Source organism: Acomys minous (assembly GCF_964271855.1).
Source record: "Acomys minous genome assembly, chromosome: 13".
Taxonomy (NCBI): domain Eukaryota; kingdom Metazoa; phylum Chordata; class Mammalia; order Rodentia; family Muridae; genus Acomys; species Acomys minous.
In genome coordinates, this window is record NC_140495.1 from 106,853,674 (window position 1) to 106,868,731 (window position 15,058).

The 15,058-nt window shown below is 51.9% G+C and overlaps 1 protein-coding gene across 1 annotated transcript in view; it reads left to right on the top strand.

Moving 5' to 3' along the window:
- Positions 1-14,342, top strand: part of BTBD9 (BTB domain containing 9) — a 357,812-nt gene extending 343,470 nt beyond the window's left edge. Inside the window, exon 11 of the mRNA XM_084754013.1 lies at positions 9,415-14,342. Coding sequence (XP_084610139.1) covers positions 9,415-9,612 — 198 coding nt within the window. The 3' untranslated portion in view covers positions 9,613-14,342. The remainder of the gene's footprint in view (positions 1-9,414) is intronic.
- The last annotated feature ends 716 nt before the right edge of the window (positions 14,343-15,058 follow it).

The following is a 15,058-nucleotide window of genomic DNA, read 5'->3' on the forward strand; positions in this document are numbered from 1 at the left end:
ATTATAAAAAAAGAACACATTTAAAATTGGAAATAGCTCTATTTCTCTACTTCTCTACATCTCTACCTCTCTCTCTGCTGCCATCTTAATTTATCTCTCTTTTCTCTCTCTCTGGGATACCCCTTCCCCCTTTTCTTCTCCCCCCATGCTCATTTAATAAACTCTGTATAACATAAATAAATAAATAAATAAAATAAAAATGGAAATGCAGCTGTAATATAGATCCATCTCACCTTTTTTACTTAGGTTACTAGTGATCCATGCCTACAGTGGCTTCCTACAGAGAACAGCTTATAAATAGAACTCCAAATGTTTCCCCATACTTCTTTAAAACTAACCTGAAGATTTCAAAATAGTAAACCAGCCAGTGCTTTTACAGTTGTCTAAACCTCTGGTGCTAAGCAGAAATTCTGTCATTCAGGAGGGCAGGGCAGAAGGAGCCTTCTGAGCTCATGGCTCTGCTGGATATAGTGAGCTCCAGGTAAGCCAGGGCTATTAGAGCAGGACCATCCTTAAAACAAATATAAAGCTGGGTGTGGTGGCGCACACCTTTAATCCTAGCGCTGAGAGGCAGAGGCAGGCGAAATCTCTGTGAATTTGAGGCCAGCCTGGTCTACAGAGCAAATCCAGGACAGTCAGTGCTACACAGAGAAACCCTGTTTCAAAAAAACCAAAACCAAACAAATATAATAAATAAATAGAAATCATATCATAAGACCTTTTTTGTTTTTGATTGTTTTGGAGACAGAGTTTCTCTGTGTAACAGCCCTGGATGTCCTGGCACTCACTATGTAGACCAGGCTGGCCTCAAACTCACAGAGATCTGCCTGCCTCTGCTTCCCAAGTGCTGGGATTAAAGGCATGTGCCACCACTACCCAGCTGACCATTTTTATTTTTTGTGTCATATCAAAAACAAATTTGAATTTGTATTTAATGTCCTGCCTTCAAATTCATAGTTTTTAAGTTTTACCAATAAGTTCCATTTGTTTTTTTCACATTTATTTTCTTTTTTACTATGTGTATAATGTGCAGGATGCCTTCCACCTGAGGTCCCCTGGAGCTGGAGTTACAACAGGCAGTTGTAGGCTGCCTCGTGTGGGTGCTGGGAACTGAGCTTGGTTCCTCAGGAGGAGCAGTATGTGCTCTAAACCACCAGTCTGTCTATCCAGGCCTGGGTTCTAATATGTCTTACCATTTATACTTCATGTATATATTACTTATAAATTTTAAAAAGTAACTATCTATACAGAAAATATAACTAAAATATTTTCTACTTGAAGTCTTTCTAATGCAGTGAGTCGCCATCCCCACAAAAACTTTAGCCTTCTGCTTACATGTCTAGAAGGAACTCCATAATGATGTGTTACAGCAAAGGGTTCTCAAGTCAGAAGGGTGGAGTCTGGCCAGGGCCTCTCCAGGCCCACATGCATCAGACTCTGAAGAAACGAAGGAATAAAGAACCTTGAGCATTGGATTCAAAAGCAGTTCTCGCTGAAGCATCACTTCCCATCACAAGCTATAAAGTCGGGGTGCAGGGTCTCTCTTAAGGATGCTTCCTCCAGGTGTCTGCAGGTACCAGTGGGGAGCTAGGCAGAGTGTAGGTGGGCCTCACTGGAGGGCGGCTCCTGACTGACATGGTCATCTGCCTCATTTGGCTGATGAATAACTTCCCTAGCTGCCTTCCAGAGTCAGTTATTGATCAGGAAAATAAAGCCTCAACATAGTGTTGTCAACTGGAAAACATCTTAAATCATAAAGTACATGATAGAATCCATAAACTGTCGTTCTCAGCAAGTACGGAAGTAGCAAGGAGGCTGCATCTCCCTGGGCATGGAAGGTGTAGCTGACTCTCAGAGAACGCTCCTGTTGTGCTCACTGGGTTTGAGAACATTTTCTGGAAAAAGCAGTGTACCCTCTCAGGGCAAAGTGAAAGTGAGAGGGAAGAGGATGACTCTCTGGGTGGTAGACCACTGGAGACAGCTCTGAGGTGATCCCATGTGGCCCAGGCAGGAGCGCACAGCTGGTGATGGGGCGCAGCCAGGGAAAGGAAGCTTCCTGTGAGAGCGCTAATCACAGGGCTCTCTACCTCATGGCCCCATCTGAACCCAGTGGCCCTCATTACTGAGTGGTGGGGCCAGACTGCTACCCTATTTTAGACCAGGACTTATGTTCCTTCAGTGGGGTGTTTGAACCCTAGGCTTGTACTGATGTTGCTGTTGTCATGTTGCATAGCAGGGCCTGGGTTTTACATGTTTGTTTGTTTTATTTATTTATTGGTCACAAAATACATAGTTGTATACATTAAAAAAAAAAAAAAGAGGAACATGAGCACTGTGCTGCCTTGTCAGGGAGGTCTTCAGAGAAGGCAGGCAGAGCCAGGTGTGGGGAGCCCATATGGGGCCTCCTGAGAGTGAAGAACACTTGTGTGACAAGGGGTCCTGGTCATATATATGTGGCTGGAGACACTTCTTATTTAGAGCCCCCTTGCGCCCCCACCCCCACCTTTACCCCACCACCCCACCCCACCTCCAACCCCACCCCGGCCCTCAGGAGTCTCCAAAGCCTGGAGCCAAACATCCAGCTGGCTTAGAAAACAGATGGCAGCAGGGCTGGAAGGGACTTCCGGGTCCAGGCAGTTCGGGATTCTGTGTCCAGTCAGATGCTTCTGTATCAGAGGCTCAGTGTGTGTCTGTCTGCTGTGGCAGTCTGTCAGTCTGTAGAGGTCTGATCCCTGTTACCTGTCACTTCTGCTTCCCTCCAGCCATCCCTGCTGTCATCTGGAAACTGCTGCTTTTCCTCCATGTTAGGCCCAGCGCTCACCTGTCCACAGAAGAACCAGTAGACAGCAGTGTGTCTGCCACCTTGGGTGTGCACCACAGTGTGTGCAGTGTGTCTGCCACTTTGCATGTGTACCACAGTGTGTGCAGGATGTCTGCCACCTTGGGTGTGCACCACAGTGTGTGCAGTGTGTCTGCCACCTTGGGTGTGCACCACAGTGTATGCAGTGTGTCTGCCACCTTGGGTGTGCACCACAGTGTGTGCAGGATGCAAGGAGCCCCCTGTACCTACACCCTACACTAGGAGATGCTGCACAGTGGCACAGCTGCTAAGGAAAAGCAGGGGACAGCTGCTGTCTCAGCCAGCCTGGAGCCCCTGGGTAGGAAGGAGAGTCCTGCTCCTCGCTTATCTATCGTGTGGCACCATGATCTATATGATCTCACATGTGTATCATATGGTACTGTGTACCAGGAGATACATCATTCTTGTTCCTGTTCCAGGAAATCGTCACTAGACTACAGAAGCTCAGACCTCCTGTCTTTTGATGGTGAGAAGTCATTGTCCTAAAAGTGAGGGAGGGGCCATGGAGAATGTTGCATCCAGGCAGGCTGACTCTTAACACCTGGCTGCTGTGCCTCCCAGAAAATTAAGACAAATGGTGAGGTGCCAAGGTGGGCTCAGAGCAGCAGCAGGTGACTACAGGCTCAGAGCATAGAGAGGACAGTCCCGCCCTTCATGAGATGGCATCCCCCGCCTACAGCCCCTTCTGTTCCTGTGGAGACATTGGCCCCCTGGAGTGCGCAGCACAGGCTGACCCTGGCACTTGTGCCACAGTGGACGAAGTACTGTGTACTAGGATCAGGTGCTGGGCTAGTGTGCTCTAGGGGCAGCAGTGGCCTGGGTACCAGGACATTTTGGTTTGGTGAACAGTGCCAGCAGGAGGATCCATCCAGTGCCCAGGACACCTTAGCTCTCAAGGGCAGAGAGCATGGTGTGGCACACACATCCCTCCACGGGGTGGATGCGGCCAGAGTGCCTGTCCAGGAGTCAAGAGGAGTCACTCTCAAGAATCACTGTTGACAAGAGTAGGAGCTGGAGCCTTCACCACGATTGTGTCCCCTTGTCCTGGGAGGAGAGAGAACCCGTGGTGCTTGTGAAAAGGTTTAGAGCCATGCAGTGGCAAGAACTCAGAGAGTGGGGAGGGGCAGTACAGAGTGAGAGGCCTGGGAGAGATGCTGACTTTAGCAACACACAGGCACAGAGTGGGCAAGGTTAGGTGGCCTCCGAAAAGGCGGGGAAAGGCAACAGGAGAAACAGCTGACACATGGCAGGGAGGTAGAAACCGAGCACAGGAAAGGCAGGCCATACTGCCACCGTCACCTCCCATCACTCTGTGTGACCTAGAGTCACTTCACCTTCCTCCTCTGTAGGAGTACACCTGCCTAGGCCACATCTGCCAGGACTGGGTACCCAGGCGTCCCAGAAAAAAAGACCCTTTCCCCAAGCAGGGGTCAGGGGCCAGGGATGAGGGACATTCTTCACTTTGGTTCTGTAGGTTTGGTTTTACATGACTTGAAAGTAACCCCATCAAGCTAATAACAAGAAGAGGTCCTTTTAACCACTTGCATTAGTCAGGCTTTTTGTGTCCTCTGACCAGGTGTCTAAGAAAAGCACCTCCCAGAAGAAACAGAGCTCAGCCATGGTCACTTGGCCACGTGCACTCAGGCATGCCGGCAGGGTGATGCTGCTCATAGTCAGGTCTTCAGTCCTTTCCAGAAACTTCTCACAGGCACACCAAAGTGGTATGTGCCTCAGCAGTCTCCTAGGCAACTCTAAATCCAATCAAATTGGCAGTGAAAGTTAGGCCTACCTAGGGAAAGGGGCTTTGGTTTTTTTCCGCCAGAATGTTCCAAAGAGTAGGGTTGCAGCTATCTGTAGATATGAAGAAGTATCTTAGGGTTCTGTGACTATGAAAAGACAGCATGAGCATAGACCAGGCTGGCTTTGAACTCACAGAGATCTGCCTGCCTCTGCCTCCCAAGTGTTGGGATTACAGGTGTGTGCCACTGTACCCATCTCTCTTATGGAAAACATTTAATCAGGGCTGGCTCATAGTTCAGAGGTTTAGTCCATTATCACGGCAGCAAGCATGGCAGCATGCAGGCAGACACGGTGCCGGAGGACAGCAGGAGACTGTGTCACACTAAGAGTAGCTTGAGCATAGGAGATCTCAAAGCTTGCCCCACAGTGACAGTCTTCCTCCAACAAGGCCACACCTCCTAACAGTGTCACACCCTGTGTGGGCCTTCCTATTGACCCCACCACAGGAAGTGATACTATAAAGTTAAAGTAGTACCATGTGTGAGCATCTCACCAGAATTTAATTCCAAACTAGGAATACTCACAGAAAGTAATGCTTATACCTTAATAATATTGAGTAGGGAAAGGCAGAAAGATCAGGAGTTCAAGGCCAGCCTCGGCTATGTAATGAATTGGAGGCCATTCTGGGCTTCATGAACCCCTATCTCAACTGTCCTCTCCCCAGATGTCTCCCTGTTAAGTGGTCCCTATGTGAAAATACATTGTGGTGGTTTGAATAAGAATGGCCAGCCGGGCGTGGTGGCACACACCTTTAATCCCAGCACTTGGGAGGCAGAGGCAGGCGGATCGCTGTGAGTTCGAGGCCAGCCTGGTCTACAAAGTGAGTCCAGGATGGCCAAGGCTACACAGAGAAACCCTCTCTCAAAAAACTTAAAAAAAGAATAGCCTCGGCAGACTTACATATTTGAATGCTTAGTCACCAGAAAGTTACATTATTTGAAAAGATGAGAAAGATCAGGGTTGTGGCCTTGTTGGAGGAAGTGTGTCACTGGGGTGAGCTTTCCTGCTCCAAAAGCCTGAGCCAGGCCCAGGCTCTGTGTCTGCCTGAGGATCAGGATGCAGCTCTCAACTGCTTCTCCAACACCATGAGCTGTCGTGTCCCCACCAGGACATAGCTAAGCCTCAGAAAGTGTAAACCAGCCCCTCAGTTAACTGCTGTCCTTGTAAGAGTCGCCTGGTCATGGTGGCTCTCACAGCAATAGAGCAGTGACTATGACTTACATTTTGGTTATTTGGGGGGTGCTCATGGGAAGCAATGCTTTTCCTGCCTCTGTTGGATTGTTGTTGGTTGGTTAATTTGGTTTTCTGAGGCAGATATTTACAACAGCATAAGCTAGCCTCTAGCTCACAATCCCCCTGCCTCTGCTCCCCAAGTGCTGGGATTGCCGGTATGTATCACCATACCCACCTTAGTTTTCTATTTAAAAGGAACAAGAAGAAAAGCTGTTTGTGGCCTGTGTTTGGACTGCTCAGCTCTGAGGTGAGCAGGAGAGAGGTCCTGGGCTAACACTGAAGTGGTGATGGGTGCAATACAAGGATGGAGGGGAACAGTCCTCAGGCCTTCATCTGAGTTATGGGCAGCCAGTGAAAGGAAGCCCTCTGTTTTATAAAGATGTGTCACTTGGAGACACAAGGCAGAAGTGTGGATGAGAGATCCTGTGGTACTGGCTGGCAGGAAAGCAGTCTGCAAACTACTGAGAAGCTGCAGAAGCAACGTGGAGCCATTGATCAGTATTTATTCCCTTTTCCCAATTTCTACTGCAGTTCACAGTGGGCTCTTGGGCTAATAGGTCTGCCCCCCCTCCCATCCCTTCCTCTCCCTCCCCTCCCCCACTCCTGTAGAAGCCATGGGGAATCACATCTCTGGAAGGAGGAGGATCGCCACACTTCCGAAAGGGGCCAGGGCAGCACACGGGCACGGCACAGGCCATCTCAGGCAGGCCCAGGGTCACAGCTCACACAGGGGCCTGGCGAAGTGGTAGTAAAACAGCAGCCACAAGAAAGGATGCCAGGTGTGAGGAGGGCTGGGCCTGACTCAGATACACGGCACACGGCACACGGCAAATGGGCTGCTCCTGTCGGGGGAGATCCTGGGCCGCTGGAGGTGGCTCAGCGAAGGTGCCCCTTCAGGCAGTAATCAAACAGGCTAATGCGATACAAGATTGCCAAAAAGCTGAAGGAAGATGACGAGGAGAGCATGGTAATGGCTTTGCATAAGTCAGCAGTGTGGTTCTGCCCAGATGCCTCATCCACTTTTGGTCACATCCTTTCCGAGGAGCACATATTGCAGTCTGAGGAAGGTTCAGAGGAAAGAAATTTAATCCCCCTAGCTCCTGAGCAAAGAGAAAGCCAGGACTTGACCATTTCACCTCATCGAGGCCCACAGGTGCCTAGTAAGAGGGGAGGGGAGGGGGTGGGTACAAGAACATTTCTAAGGTCCTCGCTTGTCACAGAGCCATTAGCTGCCTACCATTGCCATACAAGTTGCAGAAGCAGAATACCACCTTCCCTTAGGCATCTTTGAGGGGCTATAGGCAGCTTCAGGCCCAGCATGGTTGCCCTGAAGTGTTGTAAGGGTTTCACCTCCAGTTTGAGAAAAGAGGCCTTCAGCTACAAGCCCTTCTAGAAGTCCATGTACAAACTGGATGGTGTCTGAGGTCAAAGGGAAGGTGTGTGTGTGTGTGTGTGTGTGTGTGTGTGTGTGTGTGTGTGTGTGTGTGTGTGCGCGCGCGCGCGCGAGCTCGTGAGCTACAAGCACCATGGCATTTGCATGGTGTTTATCTTTGATAGCGCAGGACAGGAACTGGCTGTACATGTCTTGCCCTGGGCTGGGAACATCGCTGGAGGATTGGGCAAGCCACCATGTTCACAGAGAGCTGACCTAAGCATGTGGAAACCAACTGTCAGAGTGAGGTCCTAGGCCAGACTGTGCCCTAGATGCCCTCCAGTAGCCCTTTTGCCTGAAGGCCACTCTGTCTGCCTCGCAGCTCTTTAGGGCCTGGTATGTGCATCCTTCTTTTCTGTTCCCTGAGGTCCACTCCAGGCATCGTGTGCTCCTAACACATGTGATACCCACACTGCTTCTCTGTCAGAAACCTCCTATGGCAGGCATGCTAGGAAGTGAGGCAGGCAGCTTCCGCTCTTTGTGAGGAGTGAGCACACCCCAACACGACACCACTGTGCTGTGCTCAGGACCACGCTGGTCAGAGTGTTTGCACTTGCTGTAAATTGAAAGAACAAAGGCCGCAAGAGGATCCAGGAGCCTCTGTTAGGGTCTGTGGGGCGGGTGAGGGCTCTCAAGGCCCATGGCCTGCAGGGTCACTGCAGGACCACTGTTCCCCTCAGTCTGTGTCACTGTGTCTGTTGTCAGGTGCTGTGGCTCCTTTTCTCTCTTCCTTTCAGTTTTCTTTTAAAAAAAAAAATGATTCCTTCCTACTGATTGTAAGCTGCTGCTTTACCTCACACTTTACCTCACGGTGCTTGAAGGTCTAAAGCTTTGCCCTAGTTTTCTTTAAACACAGCATTTCAGTTTGTCACCACAGCCTGGTGTTTTTTCTGTAATCTTTCTTGCAGTTTGGCTTTCAGGAGTTGGCTGTGTTTACAAGTCCCTGGCTGCAGCCCTGCCCATCTTGCCCAGCCTGTTCCTTCCTCAGCCCTGGAGCTCTTGCTCCACACAAACCCGTCTTCACTCCTCAGTTCCCACCTCGTGGCCCACACTATGTATTCTCACTGTTTACAGTCAGTGTTGTGCCCCATTGGCCCTGCACTGCCTGGAGCTCATGGCTGCCCTCAGCTGGAAGGCAGGCTTTGTCTGGAGATGGCAACATTCCCTCAAGTGGGTGACTGATGCTTCAGGCTGGCCCAGACAAGGTCAGAGTGAAGCTTAGTCCCTGGCCCACCAGCCAAGTAGGGCCCTCTTGTCCCTCCTGGGCCTTGTTGGGTATGGGGTCCTACCCTGCTGGCTATACCCCTACCTCCTTCTCTTAGTGTTTTGAGACACTGTCTTATCATGTACCCTGGGCTGGTCTAGATCTCGTAATCCTCCTGCCTCTGCTTCCCACGTACAGGCAAGTACCATCAGGTCTGCCTTTACCTAGTTTTATAATCCTTTATTGAGCTGGAATTCTCACACCATCCCTTCAGCCCACTTCAAGTGCAGAAGGCGTCGGGCTGTGAGCGGATGTACTTAAAGGTATGGGGCAAGCACCACTGTGCTCCTCTAACTGACTGCCGCATACAAGAGAAGATGGCTTGGCAGCTGAGAGCACTTGTGGCTCTTACAGAGGACCCAGGCTAAGTTTCCAGCACCTTTTTGTACTGTTCATAACTACCTGTAAGTACAGATCTAGGAGTACCCATAGCTCATGTACACATACACACGCACATGTACATATATACACACGCACACGTACATATATACACACATGGACACATGCATGCACACAGACATACGTACACATACACATGCACACATACACGCACAGACACACACACAGACACCCTGGCATTGCTGATGCTTTCATGCGGAGCTTGTGCAACTTTGGGACCATTTATTGTCCCAAATAAATTGCATTTATTGTGAGTGACCACAATGCATCTAAAACTTTCTGGCTGCTTCCAGGTGTCTGAGGCAGGCAAGGAGAAAGCTAGGCAGCGAGGCGGCTTCCCAGGCTCCCTACATACCAGGCATCACCATGGCTCACAGTCCCAGGCCTCAGGCTGAGGTAGCTCAACAGTTTTCTTTCTCTCACCAGGTGTTCCACTGTGTCCACTTTGAATGTCCAGAGCAGCAGAGTAGCCAGAAAGAAGAGACCAGTGAGGAACCGGGGACTGGGGACCCCAGCACCCCCAGTCAGCAGCTCGACCATCATGCACTGCGAGCACCCAGTGCCAGCTCCTTACCCCCGAGTCCAGGCCCCAACTCACGCTCACCCAACCAACAGCACCAATAAAAGACAGAGGATGTGGTGACTTGGGTGGCCTGGATGGAGCAGCAGTGTGCCCTTCCAGGCAGGCCCTGTGTGCAGCGCCCTCCCCTGTCCCCAGGACGAGCAGACCTGCCTGCAGAAGCCACCCCAACCAGGTTTTCCCCTCCGGAGACAGAAGGGCACCTGTGTTCTCCCTACTCTTCAGGCACTCTCCTGGGGGAGGAAGTGATCTTAGTCTTCAAGCCCAGCATCAATCCCTACCTCTAACCATCCAGATACCAGTGCAGATGGAATCTATAAACAGAACCCCAGGCCTTGACCCAGCCAGAAAAGGGCCCAGCCCCTTGCAGCCCAGAATGTCCCCTCTGTGGCGCCCTTGGCCTTGGCTACTTGATGGTTGTGGTTGGGCAGTTTTTCTCCACCTGCTACATCATGGGCGTTGCAGGACTGTGGAATTGCTCTGGCCCTCTGCAAGGTCTTCCTCAGTCTCCAGTGCTTGCACAGCGGCAGAGCAGAGGCTGTCTGTCCTAAATGAGACCAGACAGACAACACTCATCCTGGTACCTACCCTGACCAGGAAAACCCTTGAAGTTCAACCAAACACAACGCACGTGTCAGTCTTTGGACACTGGAGTTAGTCATTCATCAAATGGCCGCTTTAACCTGCTCTTCCTGATGAGAACCAGCCTTCCAGCCTGGGAGGCCAGCATGCCAGCAGTTACCACCAGCTGCTAGAGAACCATCCAGAAGCCCCAGGCAACAGACACTGCGCAGCAAAGGCTGACCCCTCTGGGCCTCATGGTTCAGCCAGAGATGGGGTGTCAGGGCACAGGCCTGGGACCCCACAGCGAGTCTCCCGGGATTGGTGAAGATCTGTCAGTCCACAGGCGATTTCAGCTCTTGCTACTGCAGCTCCCTGTCACTCTGTGGCTTCTATCCATCATCCCAAGACCCCACAAGGCCACCTTAACACGTCCTGCTAGATGCTCAGAGGAGGGCGGGGCTTCCATTCGGTCCACCTGCCTTCTCCAGGCTTGACTTCGTAGGCCAGATGGGACATGCAGACAGTGCTCTGGGCTTGTCCACATGGAAGAGGACGCAGCATGAGGTCTTGGGTGCAGTGAAGTCGTCTTCCTGCGAGCACTTCCTAGGGTGGCAGAGCTGGTCCCCAGGGAGACTAGTGAACAGTCCGAGCCTCAAGCTTCATTGCTGTGTGCTGTGGCTGCCTCTGGTAAGGAGGCACCATGATAGAGAACAGGGCTGCGTTTGGTAGCGTCCAGCCCCCAGGTGCCACTTAGCTTGGAGAACTGCTCTGTGTGTCCAGCCAGCCGTCCTCCCTGCGCAGCACACAGGGAGCCCCAACCCAGTCCTGTGGAGGGTGGAGTGTATGTCTGTTGGAAGATAACGTGTGAGCTTATTTGTTCTTGTACACTTATTTGCTTAAGGTAGGTCCTCCCTCTATAGCTTAGGTTGGTCACAGTCATGGCAATCCTGTTTCAGCACCCTGATTCTGGGCTTATAGATACATAGAGCATTCTTTGTAAAGACAGAAAATAAGATGCAGGCCAGGCCTGGAGCCCAGTAGCTTCCCTGGGGCAGTGAGTGTGAGCTGGCAAGGAGCCACCCCGGATGTCACCACACACACCTATCATGCTGGCACTGGGCATCCAGTGCTCTCTCAGCCTCATGTCCCATCTGGCAAGGATCCTGCACACCATCATCCCAGACACACACCTTGTGGCTTCCTTTCTCCAGACAGTATTGTGCATTGAGGTCATAAGACCCTAGACTCTGGTTCCCTTCGGTGTAGGCACTGCTATGGTGCCCTCCATCAGATATGCAGGAAGGAGGTGCAACATCTCAGTCACAGATGCCAGTAGGGAATTCTGAGAACCATGCCAAGCCTACAGTTACTTGGGATGACACTGCATCTGCCCTTGGGAAACCTTTCTTGGATTGACATCTGCTTAAGATGCAAGATAACGCTGGCCTGGCTTACCTCCCACCAGACATGGGGCTGCACCCTTGGCTGATGGGCACGCTGGTGTGCCTAGAGGCCATAGCCAGGGTGTCACAGCCACATCTAAGGCAAGGTCCACATTGCCAGGGGACAGATGAGCCAGAGCCTGGCTTGTCCCTACAGGATTATCCCCTGATCCAACAGACTGGAAATGAGACTTGAGTGCTGGGCTGAGCTAAAGTGCTAACAGCAAGTCAAGCTGAAGCCAGGAGGATCCTTTGCGCAGTAGCCCTTGTTCTGTACAAGAGGGATGCTGGAAGAACCACAGCCTAGCTGTGAGGGGCAGAGGCAGTGTGAGCCATTGCTCCCCCGCCTGCCTTAGCCCCAAGGGCAACAGTGTGTGAACACAGCCAAGTGGACTCAGCTTGGAGGGTGTGGCTGGAGCCAGCTGTGAGTGGTACCTGCTCCCAGTTCCTGCTGATAGTGTCCTTTAGGACGGCAGATGGCCTCATTGGGGCTTTCAGAAGAAGTGTTCCATCTCACCCACAAGGACTCTGGGGGACCATTTGGGTGCTGGACAGGGCAGTTTGGGCTATGGGGTAGGCTTGAGGGACACTGCCTTCTGCACAGCTGGTTCAAGCAGCCATAGAGGTGATCTCACACTTGGGCCCAGAGTTTCCTAAGCCCTCAGTATAATTTTTGTTTCTGTGGAGTTGCAAGCCCGTGGTAGAGGTGGCCTCTTCTCAGCGGCTCTTTCAGCGGTCACTTATTAAATGACAAATACAAGTGTTTTTTTCCTAGAAGATATGGGAAAAGAAATTCTTTTCAGTAAGGGATGTATTTGTTACACTGATTCCTAGCCTCCTCTCCTCCAATGAGTTTTGAATTGTGGGAGAAAAAATTGCTCAGTAGTTAAGCCATCTATACAACTGTCAGACCTGGGCCAGTCAATCTTCAGTTCTCTCTGACTTAGAAGACAACAGGATTGCAATCAACCTCTGCAGAGCCACGGGGGAAGAGGGTTAAAGTGGGGCCTGGCGTGCCGAGGCTGCTTGGCCCTGACACAGCTCAACCCTGCTCAGGACTGCAGGCCTCCCTCAGCATGCGAACAAAGGTTGGAGCAGAGAACTGTGCCTCCTAGGAGGCCCCTCAGTCAGTTTGCTTGTGTTACTCCTGTCACCTTACCTCCTGTGTGGTGAATGGAGCCTTGGAACAGTGCTGAGGTGCCCTGGCACTAGTTATTTGGGGCACTGGCCATGCTCTGGTTAGTTTGCAGCATGGTCGTTGATTCTGAGTGTTTATCCTGACAGCAGCCTCGGCAGGAGGTGGGTGCTCATTAGTGGCCCGAGGCACTAGGATGCTCCACACCAAGTGGCCCACACCGTGCTCAGGGTTCTGGGGTCTCCAGCAGGGAGGGGAGTGGCCGAGGGGCCCAGGCATCCCTGGCAGTGGGTGCATGAGAGGCCACTGAGGCTGTGTGGGCTGCATGTCACTTCCCTGGAGTGCCCCACCCCACCCCACCCCACCCCCAGTGTCTGTCCCTCCCCATCCTGCCTCTTGTCCCTCATTTTGAAGGGCGCACAGGACTGCTTGTTCCAGAATAAGATTTGCAGAGGTCTGGGCAGCGACTCTGGCTGAGCCACTCCTGACTTGGGTCTATGACGACACGTTCCTCTGCTGTCCTTTCCTTCCCTTCCACCTGCCCCACACCCGATCTCCAGCATCTGCTGCTAAGCCCAGACTGAGTGGGACTTTTGGACAGATAAGTCCACCCCCACTCTCAGCCCCCAGCCAAGGACACAATCACCCCCTTTAATTTATGACTTGTCATTTGCAGCTGGAGTATTTATAGCCTGGGTAGTTAGGTAGATTTGAAGTGGTGGCCGGAGTCACACACTTGTCCCTGTCAATGTCTCTGGCTGTTCAGTCTTCCCAAGGCTAAGAATGTCACTTTGAAAGCCAGTGGCAGTGGCTCATACTACTTTGGAGGTAGCAGAGCAGGGTCCCCAGCCCAGTGAGGGAGAGCACAGTGTGGAGGCCTGCAAGTGAGGTACCTCTCTGAGCCCCAGGGGTTACAGCTAGGGACAAGGTATGGTTAGAGCTGCGCTGGAGACTGGGCTTTTCCCACAACCCCTGGTGGCTGCTTCAGGCCTATATGTTCCACCCTCCTATTGTAGCTTGACAGTGCTGGTGACCAGCTGTCACAGTATTAGTCCCTCTAAAATGGGCTCCAGGATATAGTCCTGCAAGCATGGAAGGAAATTCAGGCAGGAACGCTGGGGTCTTGGGAACCCAGGGCAGCTCTAGGTCTCAGGATGGCCTGAAAGCCAGGAAGCTCCTTGTCAGACTGGCCTGGGACTGATGTCCCCAAGGCCACTTTATACCTCCACACCCATGCCCAGTGCCTGGGAAAGCAAGGTCACTTGGGTTGTGCCTTTGGAGTGAGGGCAGATGACAGCTTCCTGTGGGTGGCAACGGACAGGGTGGCTATGAACAACTCTGGCCAAACATGCAGACTGGCTTTTCCAGAGATGTGTTACTTTCTGTCCATGGCTGCCATATCTGGGCCTGTGAAGACTACGGGTGCCATGCCCATACTCCTGGGGTCTCTTGGGGGTGGTGGTCATGTTAGCCCTGGTGGGCATGCTGTCTGAGGAAGTTCCCAGGGCAGCGTTTGGAATGTGTTCCTGAGGTGGTGTAGTGTCGTCTAGCAAGCTGTGTTGCAGCCCCAGTTCATGTGTGTGCAGTGTCACTGTGGGCTCACCATAGAAATAAAAGTGACTTCTGTACCTGAGTTTGTGCCTTACTTTCTCCATGCCTAGCCCCTGCAGGTTCTGCCCCAAGGTCCCCAGCCTGTCTCTGCCACAGGACCCTGTTTGCCCCACCCCACTCCCCAACACACAAGCCACCTTCTGCTGTCTGTTCAGAACTCATTTCCTGTGTCCTGAGGTCGGGTGGTTCCCACACAAACCACCCCAGCAGCTCTTGTCTAGGGTGCAGTGGCCCTTCCAGCTCTGTGGCCTAGCTGATGTCATTTTACTTGTCACCTTGAAAACAGGTTCACTTTGTCATTTTGGGTGGACTGTGTATCTTCGTGACAAGCCTCAGCTCTCCACACCTGTTACCACTCTTGGGCCCTGTCCCTGGGCCTCCTCTCCAGCGTGAGTGCTGCTGCCAAGGGCATCCAGGACCCTTTCTGAACTGAAGCATGGTCACAGCAAACCTCGGCGGGATTCAAGTGGATGTGCCCCACTTGGTGCATCCCTGGGGAACCTGTGCTCTGGTATTAGTTCCTGTTCGCTGCTCTCAGAAGACTGGCCTACAGTGTGAGCTAGGCGCACCCAGGTCCAGGCAGATTCCCACAGGTGACACGACCAAAGCTCTGAGTGAGAGCTAGAGTTATGCATGGGGAGGCCTTGCCTGGCTGGTTGCCAAAGCAGGAGCCAGGGGCCATTCTGTGAAGGGACTAGCCCCAACTACCAGATTGCACGTGGGTCATGCTTTCAGAGG